Source organism: Oreochromis aureus, linkage group 23 (genome assembly GCF_013358895.1).
Source record: "Oreochromis aureus strain Israel breed Guangdong linkage group 23, ZZ_aureus, whole genome shotgun sequence".
Taxonomy (NCBI): domain Eukaryota; kingdom Metazoa; phylum Chordata; class Actinopteri; order Cichliformes; family Cichlidae; genus Oreochromis; species Oreochromis aureus.
This window is the reverse complement of record NC_052963.1, coordinates 33,839,373-33,862,435: the sequence shown is the minus strand read 5'-3', so window position 1 is coordinate 33,862,435 and position 23,063 is coordinate 33,839,373. Positions and strand designations below refer to the sequence as shown.

At 38.6% G+C, this 23,063-nt stretch overlaps 1 protein-coding gene across 2 annotated transcripts in view; it reads right to left on the bottom strand.

Moving 5' to 3' along the window:
- Positions 1-6,119: 6,119 nt before the first annotated feature.
- LOC116313004 (gamma-aminobutyric acid receptor subunit gamma-3) overlaps positions 6,120-23,063 on the bottom strand; it is a 78,504-nt gene continuing 61,560 nt past the window's right edge. For both annotated transcript variants that reach the window (XM_031730560.2, XM_039606391.1), the window contains 4 exons: positions 16,431-16,568; positions 11,851-12,003; positions 9,112-9,311; positions 6,120-8,107 (listed from right to left, as the gene is read on the bottom strand). In XM_031730560.2, coding sequence (XP_031586420.1) covers positions 7,826-8,107; positions 9,112-9,311; positions 11,851-12,003; positions 16,431-16,568 — 773 coding nt within the window. In that variant the 3' untranslated portion in view covers positions 6,120-7,825. The remainder of the gene's footprint in view (positions 8,108-9,111; positions 9,312-11,850; positions 12,004-16,430; positions 16,569-23,063) is intronic.

The following is a 23,063-nucleotide window of genomic DNA, read 5'->3' as shown; positions in this document are numbered from 1 at the left end:
CCTGTCATTCAGTCCTGTACAGCTTTTTTCATCATTGTTCATGTGCAACATACCTCTAAGCTGACTTCATGCAGCCCCTGGAGACCAAATCTAGGCAAAAACTCAGATTTTTGTTGCAGATTAAGCCTTAAATAGAAAAGATTTAAAACCATGCAGCAAGATATTGTTGAATGATCTTTTGTTTCCATATTTTCTCAGACATTCTCTTGGTTGCAGATTTGCACGTTTTCAGCGTCTGCACCTAAATTGTTTACATTTTATTACAAATAATTTCTCCCTGCTCTACAAATTCATAGACGTCAGTTCTGCTATGAATTCATTGTATGGTGTGGCAGATCATTATACATTTACTCCAAACCCTTGTCGTTGTAAATGGTGTTTAAGATTATTGGTGCCCTTCATTTTTTGGCACTTTACTACTTGCACATACTTTGTGGTATCTAAATGTTCTGCATTTTTGTGCTATTACTTGTCTTTTTTGTAAGTTTTATACTTTTTTACATTTTTTATTTATTTATGGTTTTTAAATAGCAATGGCTTAAGTTTTAAAAAATTTTCAGAGAATTTTTGGGATTACAACAGTGAGCCTTGAGAGACATCATGGGTGATGTCATTCACTGACAAATATCTTTTTAACTTTTCAAATTTATTTTACTCTTTTAGCTCGCTTTAACATGGAAGCTTGTTTCCACCACTGAAAGGAAGAACTCAAATGAATAAATCAAAATTAGTTTTGTTATTTTCTTGAAATTTGGAGTTACTAAGTTGCAGTTAGGTGTACCAATCAGGAAGCTCCGTGAATGACATCATTTCTTTAGTATCTGGAAACAGATGGTTCAGATACAGGCACTCAAAATCAAATAGTGATGGCATCAGTGAGCTAGCAATATATAGTAAACATGAACAAGTTGCTGTGTGCTAATAACGCCATGCGATTTAGCTAGTAACACAAGGATTACATTATTTTTTAAAACCAGTTTGCTCATTCATGACCAGCAGCTGTAGCACTGGTAGCTGATGACTTGCACCTTCTGCTCCTGTGTAACAAGGAAAAGACATACCATGACAAAGCTTCCTGATTGGCAGAGCCATCTCCAAACTTGGTATTTATGACTTGAAATTTTAAATTTTTCTGGATATTGTCTTAATAAATTTAAGATGTAAACTGATTCAATGATTATATTTGAATTTCAGCTAAAAAAAGAAAATCTTCTGTTCCAGTTTGAGGAAATGCCCTCCGCTCTGTTCCTCTGTTCCAGGTTGTAAACGCCTTAAAACGTTAACATTAAAACATCAGAATCAAGCACAATGATGTTCATTTATGAAAAAGAAACTTTATTCCATATTTTGTGGTCCTCAGTAGTAATGCACATTTTAGATATAAAAAGAACCGTGGGCATGAAATCAGCATGAGCATCGGAAATGGACTGTAGATGCAGTGGAGCCAAAGGAGCAAAAACAACAACCCAACAAAAGAACCCAACTCACAGGACACCACGCTGCAGAGGAGTACAGTCTCAACACTTGCACTTGACTATACCACTGAGTAATGAAACATCTATTGTATGTCACACTTGAGCCACAAAACTGAAAACCTAAAGGAGGAGAAAAGTGTACAGTTCAGTTTGTGTTAAATAGGAGAGACGACCAAAATATGAAACCACTGCTGAAAATCACTGCTGAGAGCAAAAACGTGGCTGTAAACGAAAGCTTGTGGTAGAAAAACACTGTGTACATCAGCAGAGACTGAAGCCTCTTCAGCAATTACAGAAGCTGTTAGTGGGGTTTTTGCTGCAAACCATACAGCTGTGGACGAACTGGAAAAAAGACACAGACCACCTCAGAGCATTTATAGGCTAATTATTACTGTTACACTCATAGATTTCATTCCGATGACACTTCACTGTACTGCACTGAGCACATGGAAAGCATTTATTAAAAAAAGAAAAAAAAAAGTCCAGCTTCCTTGAGCTTTATTTCAGCCGTCGGAGAAGAATATGAAACAGAAATGTCTTTGGCTTGTTTGTCACAACAATACTCTGAATGTGGCTTTGAGTAAGTTCGGTGGTTTGATATACTTCAGCTCATCAAAGCTGCACCGATACTGCAAAAATTCTGACACAGTTTTCCAGATGACTGAAACATCCAGCTTTCTTTGCGAGAGTTTTCCCAGCACATTGGTGACGGATACGTTTCCTGTCTGACTGTCTGTCACCAGCTCAGCCTCCCCATCTGCCTGAGACCTGCTCATCCTCAGATGACACCGAGCCCAGAGCTGGTTCACCGGTTCAGTGTGGAGTCACACACATGCCAGTACTGGCCCGGCATCAAATCACAGCCTGTAGCTCTCCCTGTGTTTACCCCTTTCCTTTCCAGCAGGCTCAAAAGTTAATACCAAATAATGTGGGATGTCCATGGAAAACTAGAATATATGACATTGATGGTAGAAATTAGACGTTTTAAATGTCAAGTACGGGAGAGAGCACGGGGTACAGTCAGTGGAAAATGTCTCAATTTAAAAAGGCACACTATATTAGTTTTCATTATGCTCAATAAAATCATACCTTTGTGCCTCATGGAGACTCATAAGTGTTTGATCATGTATATCATGAAAAAAAAAGACTTTCTTGATGCTGGACAATTCTTCAGAAGTGAAGCCAAAATATCTCAATTGTCTCAGTGGTGACACGGCCAGCTGGAGTTTAATTCATACATGAGCCAAACAACATGTTTTCTGTCATATTCTCCATTTTTCCACATGAGGTTTGTTTTGGCCAGCTTTGCTGCAGAAATAAACGTGTTTACAGCCAGCCTGGCTCAAGCAGCTGCTTTGGTTCCATAATAACTGTACTGGAGTTGTTTTAATTAAGGCTCGAAGTTATACATTATTGGCTGTGTGGCGGCTTTGAGTGGCTGGTGGTTGCTGATTTTGCCACTAGATATCTGCTAGATTTCACCTCAGCCAATTTCAGCCACTGAGTTGGACCTCTATAGCATGTTTGTGCCTTTTTAAGGCAAATATCAAAATGATTGCCCAAAATGTCTGCCTGATTTGGTAAGTAAAATTGTAGTATTTTATAGTGTTAACTGTTAACTCTGCACTCTACCCTCTCTTCCAGCTTTGTTCGCTTCTTCTCCAAAAACAAGTTTGATGTCCACACTGCCAAAATCAAGGCATCAAAATGTGAGTCACCAAACCATAGACGGCATATAAAAAATGTACATATCTGGGTCTGAAAATGCACTTAATGTTAAAGTGCTTTAAAGTTGTGCACAGACAACTTCCTTAAACTGTGAGCTCAGTAAACACTTTGTTGATGAGTTTATGGTCTCAGTTGAAAGTTTAAAACTTTCATGAATACAACAAAAGTTGATTTTGTAAATTAAGGTACACATTAGAGTCAAAAGGGACAAAAAACTATTTATATTTATATGTGATGTGACATCCTTTCATTTGCCTGTAATTGTAAATGTCTGACTTTTGACATCTGCTATTTTTAAAAAAGGCTTCGATCGAGGCTTCACTATCCAATGGGTGGCAGACATCTTTTATTTACAGCCTTTTCCCACTCAGTTATGTTCACACTTTGAAGGCTAACTAAGTCACTGTTAATGTTATACCTAGCAACCTAAGAGTTCAGTGCCTCAGTGCAGCCAGAAACTTACTTACGTCCTAAGAATATTTTTCACTAGAAATGTTGTGATAAAAATATGAAATACTCTGTGTTAATTGTAAATTGTCATGTTTTCCAGACCCAGGTCATTACTGCACAGTTACAAATGATGAGTACAAGATGGCTCTGCCAGTATTTTGGCTTCACATTTACAGTTTAAAGAGCATCTTCCATTTTTATGTACAGTCCAGAGATGAGCTCTGACATAAGTAGCAATACACAGATCCTACAGAAACGTCCGAACATCATACAGAGCCAAGCTCACAGTAACTTAGTGAGTTTAATGATACCACTTCCATGTCTGTTTCTGTTGTTTTAGTTTCTATTGCCTGATAATACAAAGCGTGGAGAGTCCATGAACAGGCAGATCTCATCTGGCAGGTTACAAACTGACCGACTTGTGAATCCTGGTGATTGTGCCGGAGAAACAGAACTAGCGTGAGATCTCCTTTACATGTCCGCCTTCTTTCAATCAGCTGTTTGACAAAAGCAAAGCGAGGCCTCCAAGAAGCAAGAAGCAAGAACTGAAGCATGTGTGGGGTTTTTTTTTTCATCTTTACATGGTAATGTAGTGTAAGAGTGTAAGGTAGAGCACCACTCAGAAAATCTTATTGCATCGCCCTTCATGTGTCAGCAGAAGGGAGTCGGGGCACTGTCACATCTGGGCAGCTCCGCTAACACAAACATGGATCATAAAAGTACATTTTTGCCCCCAAATTAGGACAGAGAAAATGATACGTGGCTGTTCAAGTTGAGAAACAAAGAGAACAGAAGAAGTGCTTTCAGCATTTTGTGTTTGTTGAAGAAACACATTGAGCACGCAAACCAACATTTTCATTTTCATTCATTTTAGCTGCTGGCATAGTGGGTGGCACTTTACACCAGTGTTGACAGAGTTTACCCTTTTTCTGTGTGGAAATCCTGAAAATTTTCTTTCAATATTCTTTTGCACATTGACATTTCCCATTTTAAGATGTCATTTAATTAAACTGAAGCAAATAAAGAAATTTTAAAAAGCCTTGAATTCATTATTCACGTATGCGTTCCTGTACCATAACTCAGTGTCAACCCTGGTAGAGTACAAGTTTTTCCAACATACCACACCGTGCTGTTTCCTCAGTATTAAAACATTAAAATAACCATTTCAGGGTTGCTCAGGCGTGTCTGAATAAACAAATGAGAGGGCACCTGTGTGAAATATTTGGCACAAACATAGCAAATATAATTAAAAGAAAAAAGCTGAAAAGGGATATAAAAAGTTCCGACTTGGTTTACTGCCAAAAGCAAAGGAGTAACCGTTGCTGAAGTGAGGTCTTAACCACGCTGAGGTTATTTATCAGAGGTAAATACATCTCTCTGGTGTTCGTCTCAGCTCAGGGTGGGCTACGCTAAGGCAATTCAACGGTCGCTAATGCCAGGTGGAAACACGGAAATCAAATTATGATACAAACAGTCCATATTAAAACTATAACTCTATTTCTAACGTATCATAGCCTCTTCAGTGTAATTGTAACTGTTTATTGCATGCAAACAGAGATTGGTGATTGTAATAAGCAGGATTATTATATTTGTGCCTACAATTATGTACCAGTGACACCCATTACATTGAACCTAGGCATTAGTTAAACAGCAGAACAAACACTATTCTTTGCCTAGTTACTTTATCTAGTGTGTGCTAAGGAGTGGCTGCTGTGTGACGCCAATACACGGAGTGAATATGCTCATGTAGAAAAAGAACACTTCCATTATAAGCATGGCTGCCTCGGCTCCCAGGGTGTTTCATCTCAAAGGAGCCCAATCTGTGACAATCCAGCTGGTAGACATAAACAGTTTTGTTGCGCCTGCTGCCTGTAAATACATTTAACCCCAAATTTTCCACCCCCAAAGCCTCCACATCTTACTGCAAATGTAAAAGAAAACTTCAGGTTCATTCCATATGTGTGACTCACATTGATCAGCAACAACTCACTGCTAAGGTTTCTTTTAAAAGAATAATTACACATTCTAGAATATTTTGCCTCCGTGTCCAGAGTTAGATGATTGATTGAAGCAGGTTCTGGGTTTCGTTTGGCCTGTTATAACCTGACCTGTTGTATTATTTAGCTCTTTTATGTTATTGTTATATGCTTTATGCTACTGTTTGGTAGGCTGCAGTCTTGTACATTTTGTCTGTGCTGTCTCTGGGTTTTTATTAGATAAGAGGGAAGCTGGTTTTTATTGTTTTGGTGGGAACTTAAAATGAGTCTAGGTCAGGCCTAGCATCCCTGGATATTATAAATGTTATTTGTGTTAATAACTGCATATTATTAATCTGGAGCTGGCATAGCTTTATTAGATCCTTCTTGCATTAAAGGTTGATAAAGTTTTACTTTTTTATGACATACTTCATTTTGTACCAGGAATATTTATTTAAATTCAACCCAAGAACTCTAATGTTGGGTGATTTTAACTCACACAATGAATAAATATCATTTAGTGGTAATTTCCAATAGAATTTAAATGATAAAAAGAATAAAAAAATTATATTCAGCAGATCATTTTCTCCCCTCAGAATAAACGCTTTTGTGTTTCTCTCGCCCAGAGTTTTCTGTAATGCAGGGAGACTGTGCCTTCACCGGACAAGGCTCACATGTCTCAGGACTGGGTGGACCAAAAAACAAGCTCTTTAATTCATTTTTTTAATGATTCCTACATTTTTGACTAATTCTAGAGCCATTTTATTTCATTAGATCATATATAAGGGGAAATAAAAGAAGAGTACTTCAATTTGTTATGTATTGTTGTACTTTAATATATTTTGATGGAAAGTATGTTTTATACTCAAAGCTAATGTTACAAAACTGCACATTAGTGTTATAGAGTTAAATGGGATAATTCTAACTGAAGCCACATCTTTGTCATGTTCCTATAGATTTATTGGTGTGACTGATGTTGGTCCTGCCAAACTAAGTGAAGCAGAGTAGACTTATTCTCGTATGTGCAAAAACCAAATTGCAGGGAGGCCAAATTCATAAACTCCAAGAAGGTAGTCTTTATGCTAAGCTAAGCGATCCAGCTGTGACCTCTAAATTTATATATAGGTCCTGGAGGAAGTCTTCTTATCTAATATAAGAAATTCAACAGGTGTATTTCGCAGAATATAGAAAAAGTATTCTTTCAAAGGAAAGCATTTTTTCATAAGCACATACATGTGGTTGTTGATCTCTGTTGGCTGGTTTTTTGAACCAAAGACAGACTTTTCTTCAGTAATTTAATTTTCCTCTCCCCCCCTGGTGTAGAATAAGTAAAACCCACAGTTTGACTTGTTACTATAGTAACACAAACAGTATAAAGAACCATTGAAAGAATTGGTTTAACACCATAAAATGTAATAAAAATATACCAGTAAAGCACACGCTGTTATCTTGGCTGTCAAGTTCATTTGAATCGTCCGTTTACCAGCTTGATCTTTATAACATGCAGAGAACTCAAAGTGTTGTGACGAAGGAGGGATGAGCCATGTCTAGTGGCTGAAAGTCATAATCAAGTGATAAGAATCTAATAATCCTTTGTGTTTTCCAAGAAATGGCCATTTTTTAAATGGGGTTCTGAATGAGAATAGCCATAATCAGTCAAAGCCAGGCTCTTCTATTTTTCTTAATAAATCATTATTCCCTGATTATTGTAGCAGATAGTATCTACCCCTCCAGAGGAAGGCACTATGAATGGTTTGAACGTCCTTGGATTTTCATCATCTGGATCTGACTGATGGCTGGATAAAAGCATTCCCTACAACACAAGCCATCCTCCTGACTGAGGAGTCTGGGACACATTTTCTTCTTCGTCTTCAAGTCGTCGTTAGTGCACAGTCCATCCTGACATCCCTCTGTGTACAGCATATGAAGAGAGTCACTATTGTGATGTATTCTCATACCTGAAGTCACTGAGGCTGAAATCTCTGCCAGGCACAGGGCTGCACACACACACACACACACAGACACGCACACACACACCACAAACGCACAGTCCTCCTGACTGTGTTTTCATCTCCAGGTAACTGCTTCAGGGTCCACAGGAAAGAGTTTATTTGGTGTTACCTTTTATTCAGATTGAATTACCTCTGTTAAGCTGCACTGTCCATCTCCTGAAACCAAGCAGGCACCCTCAGTGTGCTAAAGGTAGAGATAGCCTACCCAGTAGACGATGTTGAAGAGTAAGAAGGAGGTGGGAAAAAAAACGCGGGAGTATGCGTCCAGTTCATGTACATCTATGTGGACGCGGCCTCTCCTCCAACCGCCTTCTTTACACTCCTCGAAACAGCAGAAGAAGCTCTGGCAGTCTTTTCCGTCCAGACACTCGTAGACACAAGCGTCTTCAAATTCCTGCCAGTACATGGAGTTGTTTAAAGTGATGACTGTGTGTGGAGGAGGTCTCACATCGAGGACTGAGTAGTTCTGAAAATACAAGAAGTCTTTTGAGTACTAAGTGCTTTCCCCCATCACATTAGAAGTTTTTTTTTTCTTAAAGCAGAACATTGTCCAGAAAGTTTGATGGTTACAGATCTTAAGTCCAATTTGTAGCCATTTAGTCTCAGTAAGATTAAAGTATTCAGAGGCAAAATAACTTTACATCTTTATATCCATTGATTATGTTTTTCAACTGTGTGTTTTTGTGCCCTTGTTAGGGCAGCTCAGTCTAGACACACTCTTAACATGTCTAATATCTACATGTTCTCCAAGAGGGAAATAGTGAGTGCAGCAGTGGCAGTAAATCATTTTTGCCATAACACGGGCAGTAGCCTCTTAAAGCCCGAATTAAAATTTCTTTATATCTATTTTTTAAATAATCGTTCATAATAACCTCCCCTGCAAGGAAACCTTGAAGCAAAATGAAAGAGTAAAATTCTCTGAGTCAAACAGCTTTCCACCTGTTGATTAATCTGCAAGCTGTCAGAAATAATGTCTAAAAATCTGACAGCGAAAGTTTTCACACTGCAATCATGATGCTGATAAAAGAGGCTGAAATATGCTCTACATGCTTCGTGTAGATACTTTGCTGACATGAGTGGATGAAGTAAAAGAACATCTGAGTCTGTTGTGTGTCCACTAACAGTGTCTGGAAACATTTTCATGTGCGACACTAAGTGTAAGATGAGAGCACAGGACATGAGGTGGACTATTTGATGGCCCGCCTGTCCTGTAAAATAGTGATGGTCCTATCAAAGTGCGTAGATAAGGCACCATCACATCATCTCATCTCTGAGCACTTTTCTTACTTCAATCCTTTGATAACAGAACTGAAGCACTATCAGAAAAAAGCTACTTTTCTAACACGTGACAATAATCCTGTGCATAAAGGCATCACCTCGATCTACATTTTACCGTTTTCCTCATAGTTCACCGACCTAACTCAGTGAGACTATTTAACACATCTGTTTGAAATACACAAACTAGCTCACCAGTCTTTTCGGTTCCATGTAGCTGGGTCTTTGAACGCTGTACGAGTAGTAATTTAACGTAGCGTACTCCATCAGAGCAGCAAAGACGAACAGGAAGCAGACGGTGACAAACAGGTCCATGGCGGTGACATAAGACACTCTGGGCAGTGATGTCCTGGCCACGGTACTGAGAGTGGTCATGGTCAGAACTGTGGTTATACCTGAAGGACAAACAAAAGTCATCTCAGTCAAACACAAGTTTTTTGGATCTGTTTCCACTTTGAATGACTTTGGTCCAAACTGAGTTTTGTTGTTTGCTCTTGCTAACCACATCACTATAAAGTGATACAATGCCGACATTAAAATCTCTATGGACACTTGAGCTGGTGATGCAGAATTATAACAATAACTGTGGAAAAACAACACAAAAAGCATTGCGTGTTCAGTGTTTCAGACAGTCCGACAAAAGCCAGGCAGGGCGAGGATTACACAACCCGAGAGAATTCTCATCGACATAAACATCGACACTTCTCTGAGGTGTTTGCCTCGAGATCCTTTATGATCACATTAGACGTTGAGATGCAAGAAAACACTGATGGTTTCATTTCAATGAAAGTGCAGCACTGAAAACCCTGATGAGTACACAAAGACAAGGTGGTAGCAGTGAAGAGATCAGTGATACTGTTGCTTTAAACACAACAGATCACCACAAGCAAAGAACCCATTTGTTAAAGTTGCCTTACAGTGCTGATCACCAGCTCCACATATATAGTATTGGACTCTAGAGTAGCTGTGCGTGTTCAAAACAGGTGTAGCCTCTCAGTTCATCCTCTGTCTGTAACAAGCTGTTTTAGTTCTGTATATTTTCCTAGCTCCTTCTCGATTTATGGGGTGTAAGGCAGGTGTGGGTGGGTTGGGGCTGGAGCGTATCCCAGCTGTCGCCAGTTACCAGTCTATCTATCACAAGGTTAACAGAAGGACAATGAGAACCATTCAAATCCAATTCAGAATCACCAATTTATCTAACATGCATGTCGTTGGACTATGGGAGGAAGCCAGGGTAGCCAAAGAAAACCCACACAAGGAGAACATGCAGACTCCACATGAAGAGTTCCAACTCAGGAACCTCATGTTGTGAGGAGACTCTCCTAACCCCTGTACCTCCTCTGTATTATAAATAATAATAATCATGGTCAATCATACTAACAGCACGTAAAAACAAAAAAGTGACAAAGAAGGTGACTGAATCACTTTGTGTTTTTGTCAACATCAACAACAACACTTGCGTTTGGGGTTTGATGCGACTGATGGGCATGAAGAATGATAATGAGCAACACTTCTGGGAATTCGTCCCATGTAAAAATGACAGAAGCGTATTTACGTGCAGTCCTCCAAACACACAATTATTTCTAATGTTGTATTAATTCATATTTTCCTATTAATTTTCATGGCTTAGTTACAGTAGGCCTTTATTTTATTTTGCTTGTGCTATTTAGTCGTGTTAGAAGCCAAGTGTGTCATTTATGTGACAAACGATGAATTAATTAGATATAATGAAGACGTCTATCCCTCCAGCATCTCTGAATAATTTCATTTGTTCGCTCTCCAATCTCGCTCCTCTGTGAGCTTTAAAGAGATGCCTTTAAAGGAAAAAAAAACATCCGTTACTGTTTCACTGAGGTTCCTATGGTAACAAGCTGGCCCCATCTATTTCAGGCGGACATCTCGCACTTTTCCTTTAGCCTCTGCTTGCCACAGTGATTACTCTTACCTGGCTTCTGCTGATGCTGTGACACAGACTTTTTCCTCTAAACAACAGCATGAACAGCAGGTTTGATGAGAGGAACGTCTCGGAGGCATTTTACTTTTTACTGACAGCTTAAAATGTGAAACTATGAGGTTCTGTAAAGAAATGTTCATAAGGTATAAGCATGCTATTAAACAAAGTTAGAAGTGTAAGTGTGTAAGTGAACTGAAATGTTCGCTGACCTTGACTGAGGCCTAAAGGGGCTTTATCTTTACTCCCACACTGGCCTGGCTTGCCAGATACATTTACAATCAGCTTACATCTAAGATCCATTCATTATCTTCGTTCTTCCTCCCAACTTGCAAGCGATTGATCGGCATGCTTTAGAGCAAAGATGGCAGATTAAAAGTACTCGTTCATTTTCTAACTTTGTGTGAGCGTACAGTATCGAACACGGTGACGGTGGGCGATACAGGGAGCCTTGTGACACCGAGCTGTAGCATTTTCCTGTTTAGCTCCAATAACAGCACATTCATCAGCAAAAATATAATTTCACACAACAGTGGTAAAAACAGCTTACACAGCTACATTTAGAAGGCTTATAAATTTGAAATTTTAGTGGATAAACTCAGCATTTTGTCCAATCCCTTAACTGAAGGCTGGGCCAATATTTCCTCACTCAGACGTGAATAATGGAGAAAAAGAGAGAAAATAAAAGTTGTTACCTTCACAAAAAATGTTCCACAGGACTGCACAACAACAGAGAGCATGCACGAAAGAGAAAAGGCATTAAATAAAACAGCAGACAGATGGAGTGATTTTAGTGAAAAATATCTGAGAAGCAAATAAAGATGAATCCTCTACAGAGCAAAAACACATAACCAAGAAGTGCAAACTTAAATGTTGTAAATAGGATGTTGAAGTAATGCTTCCTGCAGTATTTGCGTGTATTTAATGCGGTGCAGTACTGTTCCTTTAACGACAGACCCTCAGGTGCCATCAGTCCACTGTACCTAAAGCTGTTCTGGCTGGAGTGGCATCTTTTTTAATCCAGAAGGACACCCAGGACAAAACCACAGTGAGGATGCAGGGGATGTATGTCTGGATGGTGAAGTAGCCCATTCTTCTGCTCAGGTCAAAGTACACGGTCATCACCACGTAGTCGCCTGTGTGTGAAAATAACAACCATGTGAAACTTCTGGATGGTTCAATCAGTTGTACTGATCATGTAAAAAATTCCACACAGTGGGTCAGATTTACTAAATGTGGCAGTACAGCGTGCAAATCCCCTAACAGCGCTCATATGGTAGGTGTGGTTATTTCATTTTGATGTTGATGTTAAATACTGGTGCGATTAACCGTAAACTACATATCGCAAACCTTTAGTAAATAAGTTTACAAGCTTTATTTAAATATTCTCCCCAATATATGTTGCACCTTCGGAAGGAACTTCATGCAACAGGGTCAGTTGTGAAACTGTGACTTCCCATAAACAAGATCTTGTTACTGCGCTCTGTAAATAGAGAAAAATTTTTTATGCCAAAACCCAGTGCTGGGGCAAGGCGTTAGTAAATCTGGCCAAAGAATGCAAGCTGACACAAAGATTGTGGAAAAGTCCACAAATGTCTAAAAAAAACAATAAAATAACCTTTAAGGTCACTTGTCATACACGAGTTACACAAGTTCTGTTTAAATGTGCAAACTGTTTTTCAACTACAGACAGTGTAAAAAAAAAAAAAAGTGGTCTAAAAAGTATATCAAAAGTGCCCTAAACATGCATTCATTTTAAAGGCCACCAGAGGGGCGTGATCCATTGTTGCAAAAAGACTTTCTTTTTCTATATAAATAAGTACTGTTTGTGGTTTATGGGCTCAGTAACTTATTTCAGGTTATGCTGATTAAAACATCAAGTTCATTTTGTACATTTTGATCATTCCACGAGGAAGATTATCCAGGGTATGCTCACTGGCTAAGGACTTCCCATTTCCCGTTCCCCTTATCACATCTGGTTTCAAAACGCAAAGATGGCAATGGCAAAAAAGCTGCTATCGAGGCTTCATAACGAGACTTCACGAGCCAATACATGATTTCTTGTATGCTGTCTGTGGTTTTACTTTAGTCCTTTAGATTTGGTGCAGTAATAAAATATTTGTATATGATTTGAACATAAATTTCTAATTAGGATTAGGATTCAACTTTATTGTCATTACACATGTATAAATACAGGGTAACGAAATACAGTTTGCATCTAATCAGAAGTGCAAGAGCAGAAAATGCTTTAAGAGCAGATTATATACAGATAAGGGTAGTATAAATGATGGAATAGTTATGAACAGATTATGCAGAAATAAGTTAAGTATGTTTATATTGCTATAGCATTAAATACTGGTTTTATAAGTTAAATACACAGTTTGGCTGCCTAATCTGTCCAATTATGGCCCAGTATAGACTGGATGGAAACCAGTGGGATTAATGTAGGATTAATATTGACTACTTGACCAAAAACCAGTGTGTGATGATGAGCAATGTAGTCTGCATTTCTACCTGCACATCAGATTAATTACTTTGAAGTTTTTTGGGGGCTGATTTATTTATTTTGTGTGTGTAGACTAAGGTTTACACTGTTAATTTGTAATTATGTGATAATGACTTTTTAGGCCATGTTACAGAAAAATGCAGAGTTATTGTAATGAGAACTGTAATAAATTAATTAATTTATTATTAAGTAATAATCCAATACCTTTTAAAAAAGTAACAATTATCAACTTTTTTTTTTTAACCATGGCAAATGAAAAGATACTGTTGCACATGTAGCCGGGTGGAACTGTGAGATGGGGTAACACAAGAACAACAGACCAGAATCATAATCATCGCTTTGTTTTCCTCCTGCCTGACAATTACATGTCTTTAAAGACAGCAGGCAGGCAGCGGGGAGTAACATGTAATCTGTCAGTCATTAAAAATAACAAGATTAGGTAATTCTACTGTTTAATCTAATATAGGCAGCACTGTGCAGTGAGCCTCTATTTCTAAGCATCACAGTCAGTGTAGTTGCCCTCGTTGGGCAGTATCACTGTGAACATGGATAAGGACATTTAGATACGTGACAGATAATGGAAGTCTGGTCATATAAAATTCTTTATTGATGGTTTTTGCCATTAATTTAACTTCATTAAAGTTTAATGTTCTGAGAGATTGTTCCTAATTATCAAATTTATATTGGCACCTATATAGATGTATTATAAATTGCTTCCCTCGGATGATAAATGAACGCCTCCAGAAGAAATCTGGTAAATGAATATTGAGAATTTCTTTTTCCTTTCAGGTATTTCTAAAGTGAGTAATGAAACTTTCCTCAGTATGCCTTTGAAAAGAGTCTCACAGCTGCTTGTGAATTATTTGCCTGCGCACAAACCAGTCGCACATAGATTACACATGGATTACACAAAGACACAAAACACGGAGACTAAATCCACAGAACAGCTGCAGAAAGTTCCACAAGATGCTCGGAACAAATTACCTGCCTCATTTTATTTCTGCTTACTGCATGTTGTATGAAGTATCTTTACTTTTGGAAGAGTTTTTACTTAATTTTAAGAGCCGAAAACCTCTGAACAGTACTGTATAGCATTTCTAAAAATACAAGAGCTGAGTCAGCCTTATGCAGATCACATACAGCTTCCTGTGAATGCGGGCCCTTATAAATTATTTCTCTCTACAGCCGATGTTTAATATAACTGAGAGGAACACTGAAATACATTAGAAAAAGTTATGCTTTCAGTCAGTGATAATCCATGAAGTTAACTACTTACACCCAAAAAGAAATTTGCTGACATAACATCAGACCCCGTTTTCGATACCACAAATACATCATTGTCACTTTTTTTTTGGTAAAACCTTTTCATCCGTTTACACTCTGTAATTGCTTTTCTGTATTTTAGTATCAGCGTCTGTGGTAAAGTAATTCCAAACTGTTTCATTTACTGTCATGTTAGTGACATCAGCCTCACCTCCCAACCACACAGGAATAGACTAGCAGAAAAACAAACGTGAAAAATGAAGGCAGTGAGAAGTGTGAGTGGTGTAAATGCTGAGCTTCATCGAAAATGTCCCCCTCCCCCAAAAAATAGGATGACACTGGCAGAATCAAAAACTGTTTGTGGGTACAGATGTTCACTGTTCCTACAGTAACTGGCAACATTATTGAAGTCAAGTAGGGCTGAAATTAAACATTTTTACATGTAAGAATTTTATGAATATGAAAAAATAACTTTTTTTTTACTGCCATCATGTCAGCAGACTGTAACAAATCTAAAAAAATGAGAGGGTCCTCAACGCCTCTGAAAGCCTCTGAACACATTTCAGCATGAATGATGTTTTACTTCTATGGTACTGATGCACAACAGCAGCTGCCCCATGACACTTTATTTTAGTTAAAAAAGTTATGGAAACTGATTTTTTTCCAGTGGAAATCCAAAAAGCTATGTTCGATCTCAAGTACCAAGTCCACCAAGTACGTGTCACGTGGCTTCACACAGGACTTTGACAGCATTGGCGAGAAAGTATGTTAACGTTAATAAGCTGCTACAGTAGCTAGTTTGCCATACTTTGAAACCTTCTAGATGCGAGTATGATAATGGTGTCCTGGACCTCAGTCGGAGACTCCCAGGGTCTGGTTGGTGAAAAATGTGCACACCCAGCACAGCTGGTGAGTGGCTGCTGGCTGCAGTTGGGAACATGCTGCACAAACTTCTTTCCATTGATTGCTGCGGTCATCCATAGTTTACAAGATGATGCCAATTAGTCTGCAAACACTTGCCAACTAACCACCAACTTGTTGTGAAAGAAAAACAAAACAAAAATCAAACCAGAAACAGAAAGAGTGCCTTTGAAACCAACATGTTTCAAACGGTGCAGCTTTTAGTTTGAAGGTGAACAGCCTCTATTTCCTGTTAGACTTTTCAGTTACTTTACCACTCCACGAGGAATTGATGAGTATATGTATTATATACTTATATATTTTTCCTCTGGTCATCTTCACCCACTTTGGGAACCACTGGGCTAAAATGGGTTCAGTGAACTGTATTTGATGACAGATGGAGAAATAAAGAGCTGTATTTTGGGGACCTTTACTGTTTGTAATCTCAGTGTAAACAAGAAGATAACAGTAAGTGGTCTAACTAATGAATATGTATTTATCTTAGTAGGGACCTCCGAGGGACAGCAAGAGTTTGACTTTGCAGTTTAAACAGAAAGAAGTAATTTTTCATTGACAAACTGGATGAAATCCCGCAGTGGGAGTAGAAGGCAGTGAAAATCCTGTGAATATTTTATCTGTTGTTTCTTGCCAGAATTTCTTATTATTGTTGACGTTTCTTTTCTGAGCACGATAGTCATCTAATATCCCAAATTAGTCTCCAAACAGTTTGGCTAAACATGATTTCGTAACACAAATTGTTGCACAATAAAAGAATGAAGGAGTGGAAATGAAGCGGCACCGTCTCAATGTGCACCGACTCCAAATATCAACCCATTTCCAGCTTGCTAGCAGCATGTTTACGAATGTTAAACAGATGAATTTGTGCTTCTTTACCTGCTGTAGTCTTTATGACGTCTGTAGTGTTCCTCAGACCCATAAAATCAAACTGGTACAGACGCCAGGACTTTTGGTCAGCCGCCTCCACAGAGTTCTTCCTCCACTTGTAAATCATTTCATCTTGTGGGTATCCATCTGCAAATACACAGAGCATATGTGTGTGTGACCCTTGGCACTGCATGTCACATCCTAATGATGGATACCCTGTGCAGACAGACCTAGGGCCACCCGGAGCAACATTTGAGGTGGATGGTTGCTAATGAAAAGACTGGGATGAAGACAGAGGCAAAAATAAAGCAGATTAAATGAAAGCTTTGGTTCAATAAGGTAGTGAGTCCATCTAAATGTTATGTCTGACCTTCACGAGCTGCACACAAAGCCTGGAAGCGCTTTTACAATTGATCATGTGAGGTTAACGATGGGTTAATGATTCCATTTCTGCTCTGGTGTCATGCTAGCCTGAATCTTTTCCTGTCTTTAACACACATAATCATTTTAAGTAGAAAGGCTAACAAAATTATGATCCTGCCTGATAGCAATTTGATTTAATAGGGTTTCAATTAACAAAAAACATTAACCGTGAGGGAACTGCTAATTGTTTTCAAACATGCTTGATGAATGACTTCTATTAACATTTTCCACAAGTCTTCCATTCGCCACTAATGCTGTCATTAAATATTTACCAAGCCCTTCGTAAACTCAAAGTGTACAGAAAACAACATCTGTTGAGAGCACCGCTTTATCCAAACTAACTTCATTCATGGCCTCCTACACTGGATTTGCATAAAGCATTAGTAATGGCTTGAGGCAAGATATGTAATGCATCTGCAAGGGAACAAAATCTATATAATGCACATCAGCAAGAAAGGTTACAATAGTTAGGTAAAAGTATATCATAACAATGTAAAGCATAATATAATTCAACATAAAAACAGGCTGATTAAACGCTTGACTGTATAAAAATGTCTTCAGCTGCTTCTTTAAAAGAGGAAGTAGTGTCTGTGCTGTGTAGAGAGAGCAGAAGAGAATTCTACAACCTTTGTAAAACTGCCTGAAAAGTCCGATCCCCACAAGTTTTAGAACTGTTAGTAGGGCCAGCAGCAAAAAGTCTGAGGTTTCAGCAGGTTGGAGATTTACTGGGGAGATCCACCATGGAGGTCTTAAAAGTTAAAACTAAAAATTTAAAATTAATTCTCAAATGTTTGGTAAAAAATGAAGAGAAGTCAAAACTGGAGTGGTGAGTGATCTTCTGTTGGCACCAGTTAAAAGTTCTGTGACAGGATTCTGCACAGTCTTAAAGTCTGAAGGAAAAAGACTGTTACAAAATTCCAAATACAATGAGATAAAAGCATGAAAATTCATCTCAAGTTCAGCCTTTGACACCAGCATGATTGAACCGAAAAGTCTGAAGAAGCTGATATGCCATCTAATTTAAAGCAAAAAGAGAATCAGACCCAAAAGAGATCCCTGAGGTATTCCACGAGGCAGAAGGGTTGTTTCAGACATCAGCTGTTTCATACAAACAATAACAAATTTATCCGAGAGATATGACACGACAACAACAACAAATAAAAATATGTTTAACTTAAATCTGTGGTTATTTGGTCAAATTACTCAAATAACCAGCAAAAGCAGGTATTGATCCACATGCATGTTTTTAGAGACTGGGATTACTAGATGACTGTGGGTTCACTGTTCACATTGCAATATATCATTAATATCAGTATCACCAGCCACTTTAATCGGTACACCTTGCTAGTAGCGGGCTGGCCCTCTTGTCATCACACAGTTGCTGCCGATTTGTTGACTGCATGTGTATGATGTGCATCTTCTGTGATGACTGGGGAGGCTGTGAGTGTGGGTACAGTCATTCAGTCACTGCTACGTTCAAGAAACCAGTCTGAGATGATTTGAGCTTTGCAACACGGTGTGTTATCCTGCTGGAAGCAGCCATCAGAAGATGGTACACTGGGGTCATAAAGGGATGGATACGGTCAGCAACAATAGTCAGGCAGGCTGTGTACTTATATGATGCTCAGTTGATACACCAGCAGCAGCCAGAACCTTGGACACAAGGCAGAATGAATGCTTTCATGATGTTTACACCAAATTCGGACTCGACTCTACTGAAAGTAGAAGACATTGAGACTCATCAGACCAAGCAAAATTTTTCCAATTTTTAATGCACCCATGTAAACTGTAGGCTGAGTTTCCTGTTCTTAGCCGACAGCAGTGGAACCCAGTGTGGGATGCTGCTGTAGTCCAGCAATCTGTCCTTTCTCCATCTCTCCTCTGACCTCTGACATTGACAAGGCAGAGAACTGCTGCTCTTTACACAGGTGCCTAAAGAATGCAGAGTTACTTCTTTTGGTCAGGTTGGAGACATTTCGGTGGTGGTTACCAGTTCAAGAGCAATGTCTCCAAATTTTCTGAATCATTTCCAGGTTTACATGGAAATATTTATTTGAAATTCTTTTTGGAAATTTGTTAAAATATTGGTTTGGTTTCTAAGAAAAAGGCCTTTATTAAAAATAATAAACAAAACCGTCAAAGTATCAGTATTTAAAAGTATCGGTGATGTAATTTTGTATTTAAAATGCTAGAAATTTGACATGGGAGTGAGGACTCCTATTTGCAAAACTGTCATGCTCCTTACCAGAGATTGTATATTTTTTATATACAGTCCATGCTCCTGACTGAAAGTGCAGTATTGTGGTTTTTGCCTCTGCTCCACTTGGAGCTCGTATCTCAGTCTCTTCTACAATTGATTTTTCCCCGAGCTCTGGTGTAAAATTGCAAGTGTGCAGATCTATAAAGCTGATTAGCTGACAATGACGAATGAGGTTTGTCATTGGTATTGTTTTTTCTGTTTAATTCTGTTGTAGTGAAGCTACAGTAGCTGCACCTGAAGCATCTGGCTGTTTCACAGGTTCCCAAAGGAGAAAAATAGGTCAGTGTCTTTGCGTGATCATTTCTGCAGGAAATCCATTGAAAAAGAGATTATCAGGATCATACAATAACACTACTCATTTAAAACTGCAGGAAATTGGATAGCTCTCAGTAATGACCTGGAAATGAAGGACTCATCGGAAAACATGTAATATCCTCAGTCAACAGCTTTTATTACTAAGAGTTACAATATTCCCTCCAAAATGTTAATTTCACACAAAAAATGCAGAAAAACCGAGTGATAAATTCTGCAAATGAAGGCAAAATACTCTGAAATCCTCGTCAATATTTTTGATAAGGTGTTGCTCAGAGCTTTTCTCTTCGTTTAACTTTTGAGGAGAGTAATGATCAACAGACAAGTTTATCAAATAGCTGGTAAACAGAGTGCAGTGGTTAAAAGCATGGCAATGACCAAAAACAGAATAACAACAGAATAAGAGTGAACACTGGCTTTACTAATAAGCACAAATTCTACCATTGCCTCATGTCCGCCGGATGTGTACGATTTTGGAAGTCAACTAAAAAAGGACAATAAGACAAACTCTTAAGAAAAAAGTGTGGGACTGAACAAATGGAGGAAGTCAATGGTGACTTTGAGGTTGGATGAGCAGTTTTCTCTGATAACTTTCTCACCTAATCAATTCAATTCAGTTTTATTTGTATAGCGCCAAATCACAACAACAGTTGCCTCACACTGCTTTATTTGGCAAGGTCAACGAAAATAAAGCTTTTCTATAAGGCCATAAAACTATCATATATAATTGATATATTGCACAAACCAGAAACATTCATAACATGAATAAAATAGATGAAAACAATATTTTTGGATAGAAACTTTTAGTGTGATAAGAATGCATAACTTTATCAACCCAGCACGTATCTATGAAATAGGGCTGCCACAAATGATTACTTTGATAGTCGACTAGTCACCAATTATTTTTGCGATTAGTCGACTAATCAGATCATGCATCCATTGGGCGTAAAACGTAAAGTTTATTGCATCAGCATGCATCTGCGCTTATATAACTATCATTAGCTTACAGCTTGAAGTGTTTAAGATATGTGCTAACTAAAAATAAAGACAAGATGATATTTTGTTAAACTTTTAATGGAATTTGCAGATTGTCTCGGTGGGGTTTAATAAACTCAGCCGTCTGTTCTTTGCTATCTAAAATATAACAGGACACTGGATTAAATTCTCGACCATCTCACACTTCTGTTTAACTTTAATCTCAGCCAAACGGATTTATTCACAAACAAATAAAATACTGAAAAAAGCCAAACCATAACATTTTTAAGTTATCTAAGTGACTTATATATCATGTTTAACCTGAGTAGCAAAAGACGGCGGTGGGTTTGAAAACAATTTGCTGGGAGTCCGGTGTTCTCACTGGCTCTAGTGAGCCTTGACCACCCAGTCAGCTATCAAGCTGGTGGGTAACAGACGTCTCCGAAAATATCGGAGGACTTTTGCAAATATGTGGTGTCTTGATAAATCAAACAGATATCTGAAGTTTACACAGCTACATCCTCGCCTGAAAATATCTTAAGTTTATTTTGTGACCCAGAAAGAGTAATATTAAAACTAAGTAGCTGCTGCCATTGTTGGAAACTGGAACTGGCTGAGCTGTAGGGCCGCAAAGGCTACACCCGACCCATCCTTCAAATCTAGGGAAAGGAGGACACATTTGGAGGAGTCTTCGAATTTGGACAGCCTTCGTTGTGTCGCTGTAACGTTATCGGCCTACAAACGCGGCCTCAGGAGGATGCGGCCCCTGAATTTGGACACAGCTACGATACCGGAGACTGCTTCTTCGGCATTTAACAGCAGCTGGCATACTTGTAGATGCAGTCTTCTGTTTCAGTCCATTATTACACTCCCAAATCCGACTACTTATTCCTGCGTCTTTCAGGATCTTACAAAGCTTCAAACAACACGTCGACTATTAAACTCGTTGATTTTGATAGTTGACGTAATCATGACTAGTCGACTAATTGTGGCAGCCCTACTATGAAATAGTACTTTTTATTAGTGCTGTCAGCATTAATCTTGTTAAAAAATTACGCTAACGCCAGCCCAGTGCGTGGGGCTGCACGGCGTCAACGTGTTAACGAGCTAACCGCGCTAACACGTTGACGCCATGCAGCCCCACGCATGGGGCGATACACAGTAACTCGCTAATGGAGATTTGCCACGTTAATGCAGTTACTACTACTTTTTATACAACTTTGCAGCTCAAAGTACTTTATAGAACAACATATGCAAAACAGCCCTAGCATAGTTGCAACACACACACACACACACACACACACACACACACACACACACACACACACACACACACAAAAAAAAATAAATAAAACCAGATTTAAAAAAAAAAAACACCTACATAAAAAGTACAACAAGTAATTAAAAAAGGTAAAAGGTGTGAGCAGAATTAATATTAATTCAAATAAAAGCCAGGTCAAAAAGGTCGGTCTTTAGTTTGGCTTTATGCATTAACATTAATTAACAGTTTTACATTCTAACCTTTCTTACTTTAGATTAAATAACCTTAATAACACAGAAGGGTAAACCACACCTGCTTGAAATAAGTTACAAGCTGTATTCCTCCTCACATGGGTGGGTAACAGAAACATACACTGGGCTGTTTTTGCTGAAACAAATAGTAAGAAAGCTTAAATTCAAAAACTGTCCCCATCACCTTTCTACACACAAAGCACTGATTTATGGATGTACATGAAGTTCAAATTAAATGGTAAATGGTAAATGGCCTGCATTTGTATAGCGCTTTACTCAGTCCCTAAGGACCCCAAAGCACTTTACACTACATTCAGTCATTCACCCATTCACACACACATTCACACACTGGCAATGGCAAGCTACATTGTAGCCACAGCTGCCCTGGGGCGCACTGACAGATTAAGGATGATGACAGCCTGATGTTATTGAACAGTTTAGTTACAAAGAGTGGCTAAAAAATGTGTTAGACGGGGTGTTATCAAGCTCCTTAAAAATATGAAGTTACAGCAAAGTGCTATGACAAAAAGTTGTGTTAAGTTTGTGTTTCCAGCCACCTGGAACAGGTATTACTCCTGCCCTTCCCTGTGCTCACTATTTACTTCCTCACTGTGTGTCTGCTGTCTGTTTCCACAGACTGTACAGAGCAGGAAGTCAGCCTCCTGAGTGGTTGGGAAAAAAGGTTGCTGATGGGTCTGAACAAAAATCAGAACGACGAGTTGAAAGACTATAAAACATTCTGTAAAACTGAGTAATAGCACTCACAGCAACACACATCTGTGAAGTTTACATTTAAGATTAAGATTAAACTTCACATCAGAGGAAACCCCTCGCATGTTTTCTGCTTCTCATTTGCCGAATATCTACAGAATCTATACCCTGCTCTCTTTATCTGTGTGCGCTGCATTGAATCATGTGCCGTGTTGATTATTCTAATCCTCCAGAGGCATGATGGCTTTTAAAATAAGCAAATCTGGCTTAATCTAATCTTAAAACTGACACATTGTCATGGAAACCAGCGTAATGTCAGTTGGTAAGAAAGTGGGTTTATTGGATCACAGCAGGATGGATCCACAGTCGAGGCAGATCAGCGAGAATATTTTAAATCCTAATAGGCAACACAGGGCGCAAGGTCTCATCACACCAATTCAATCCTCTAA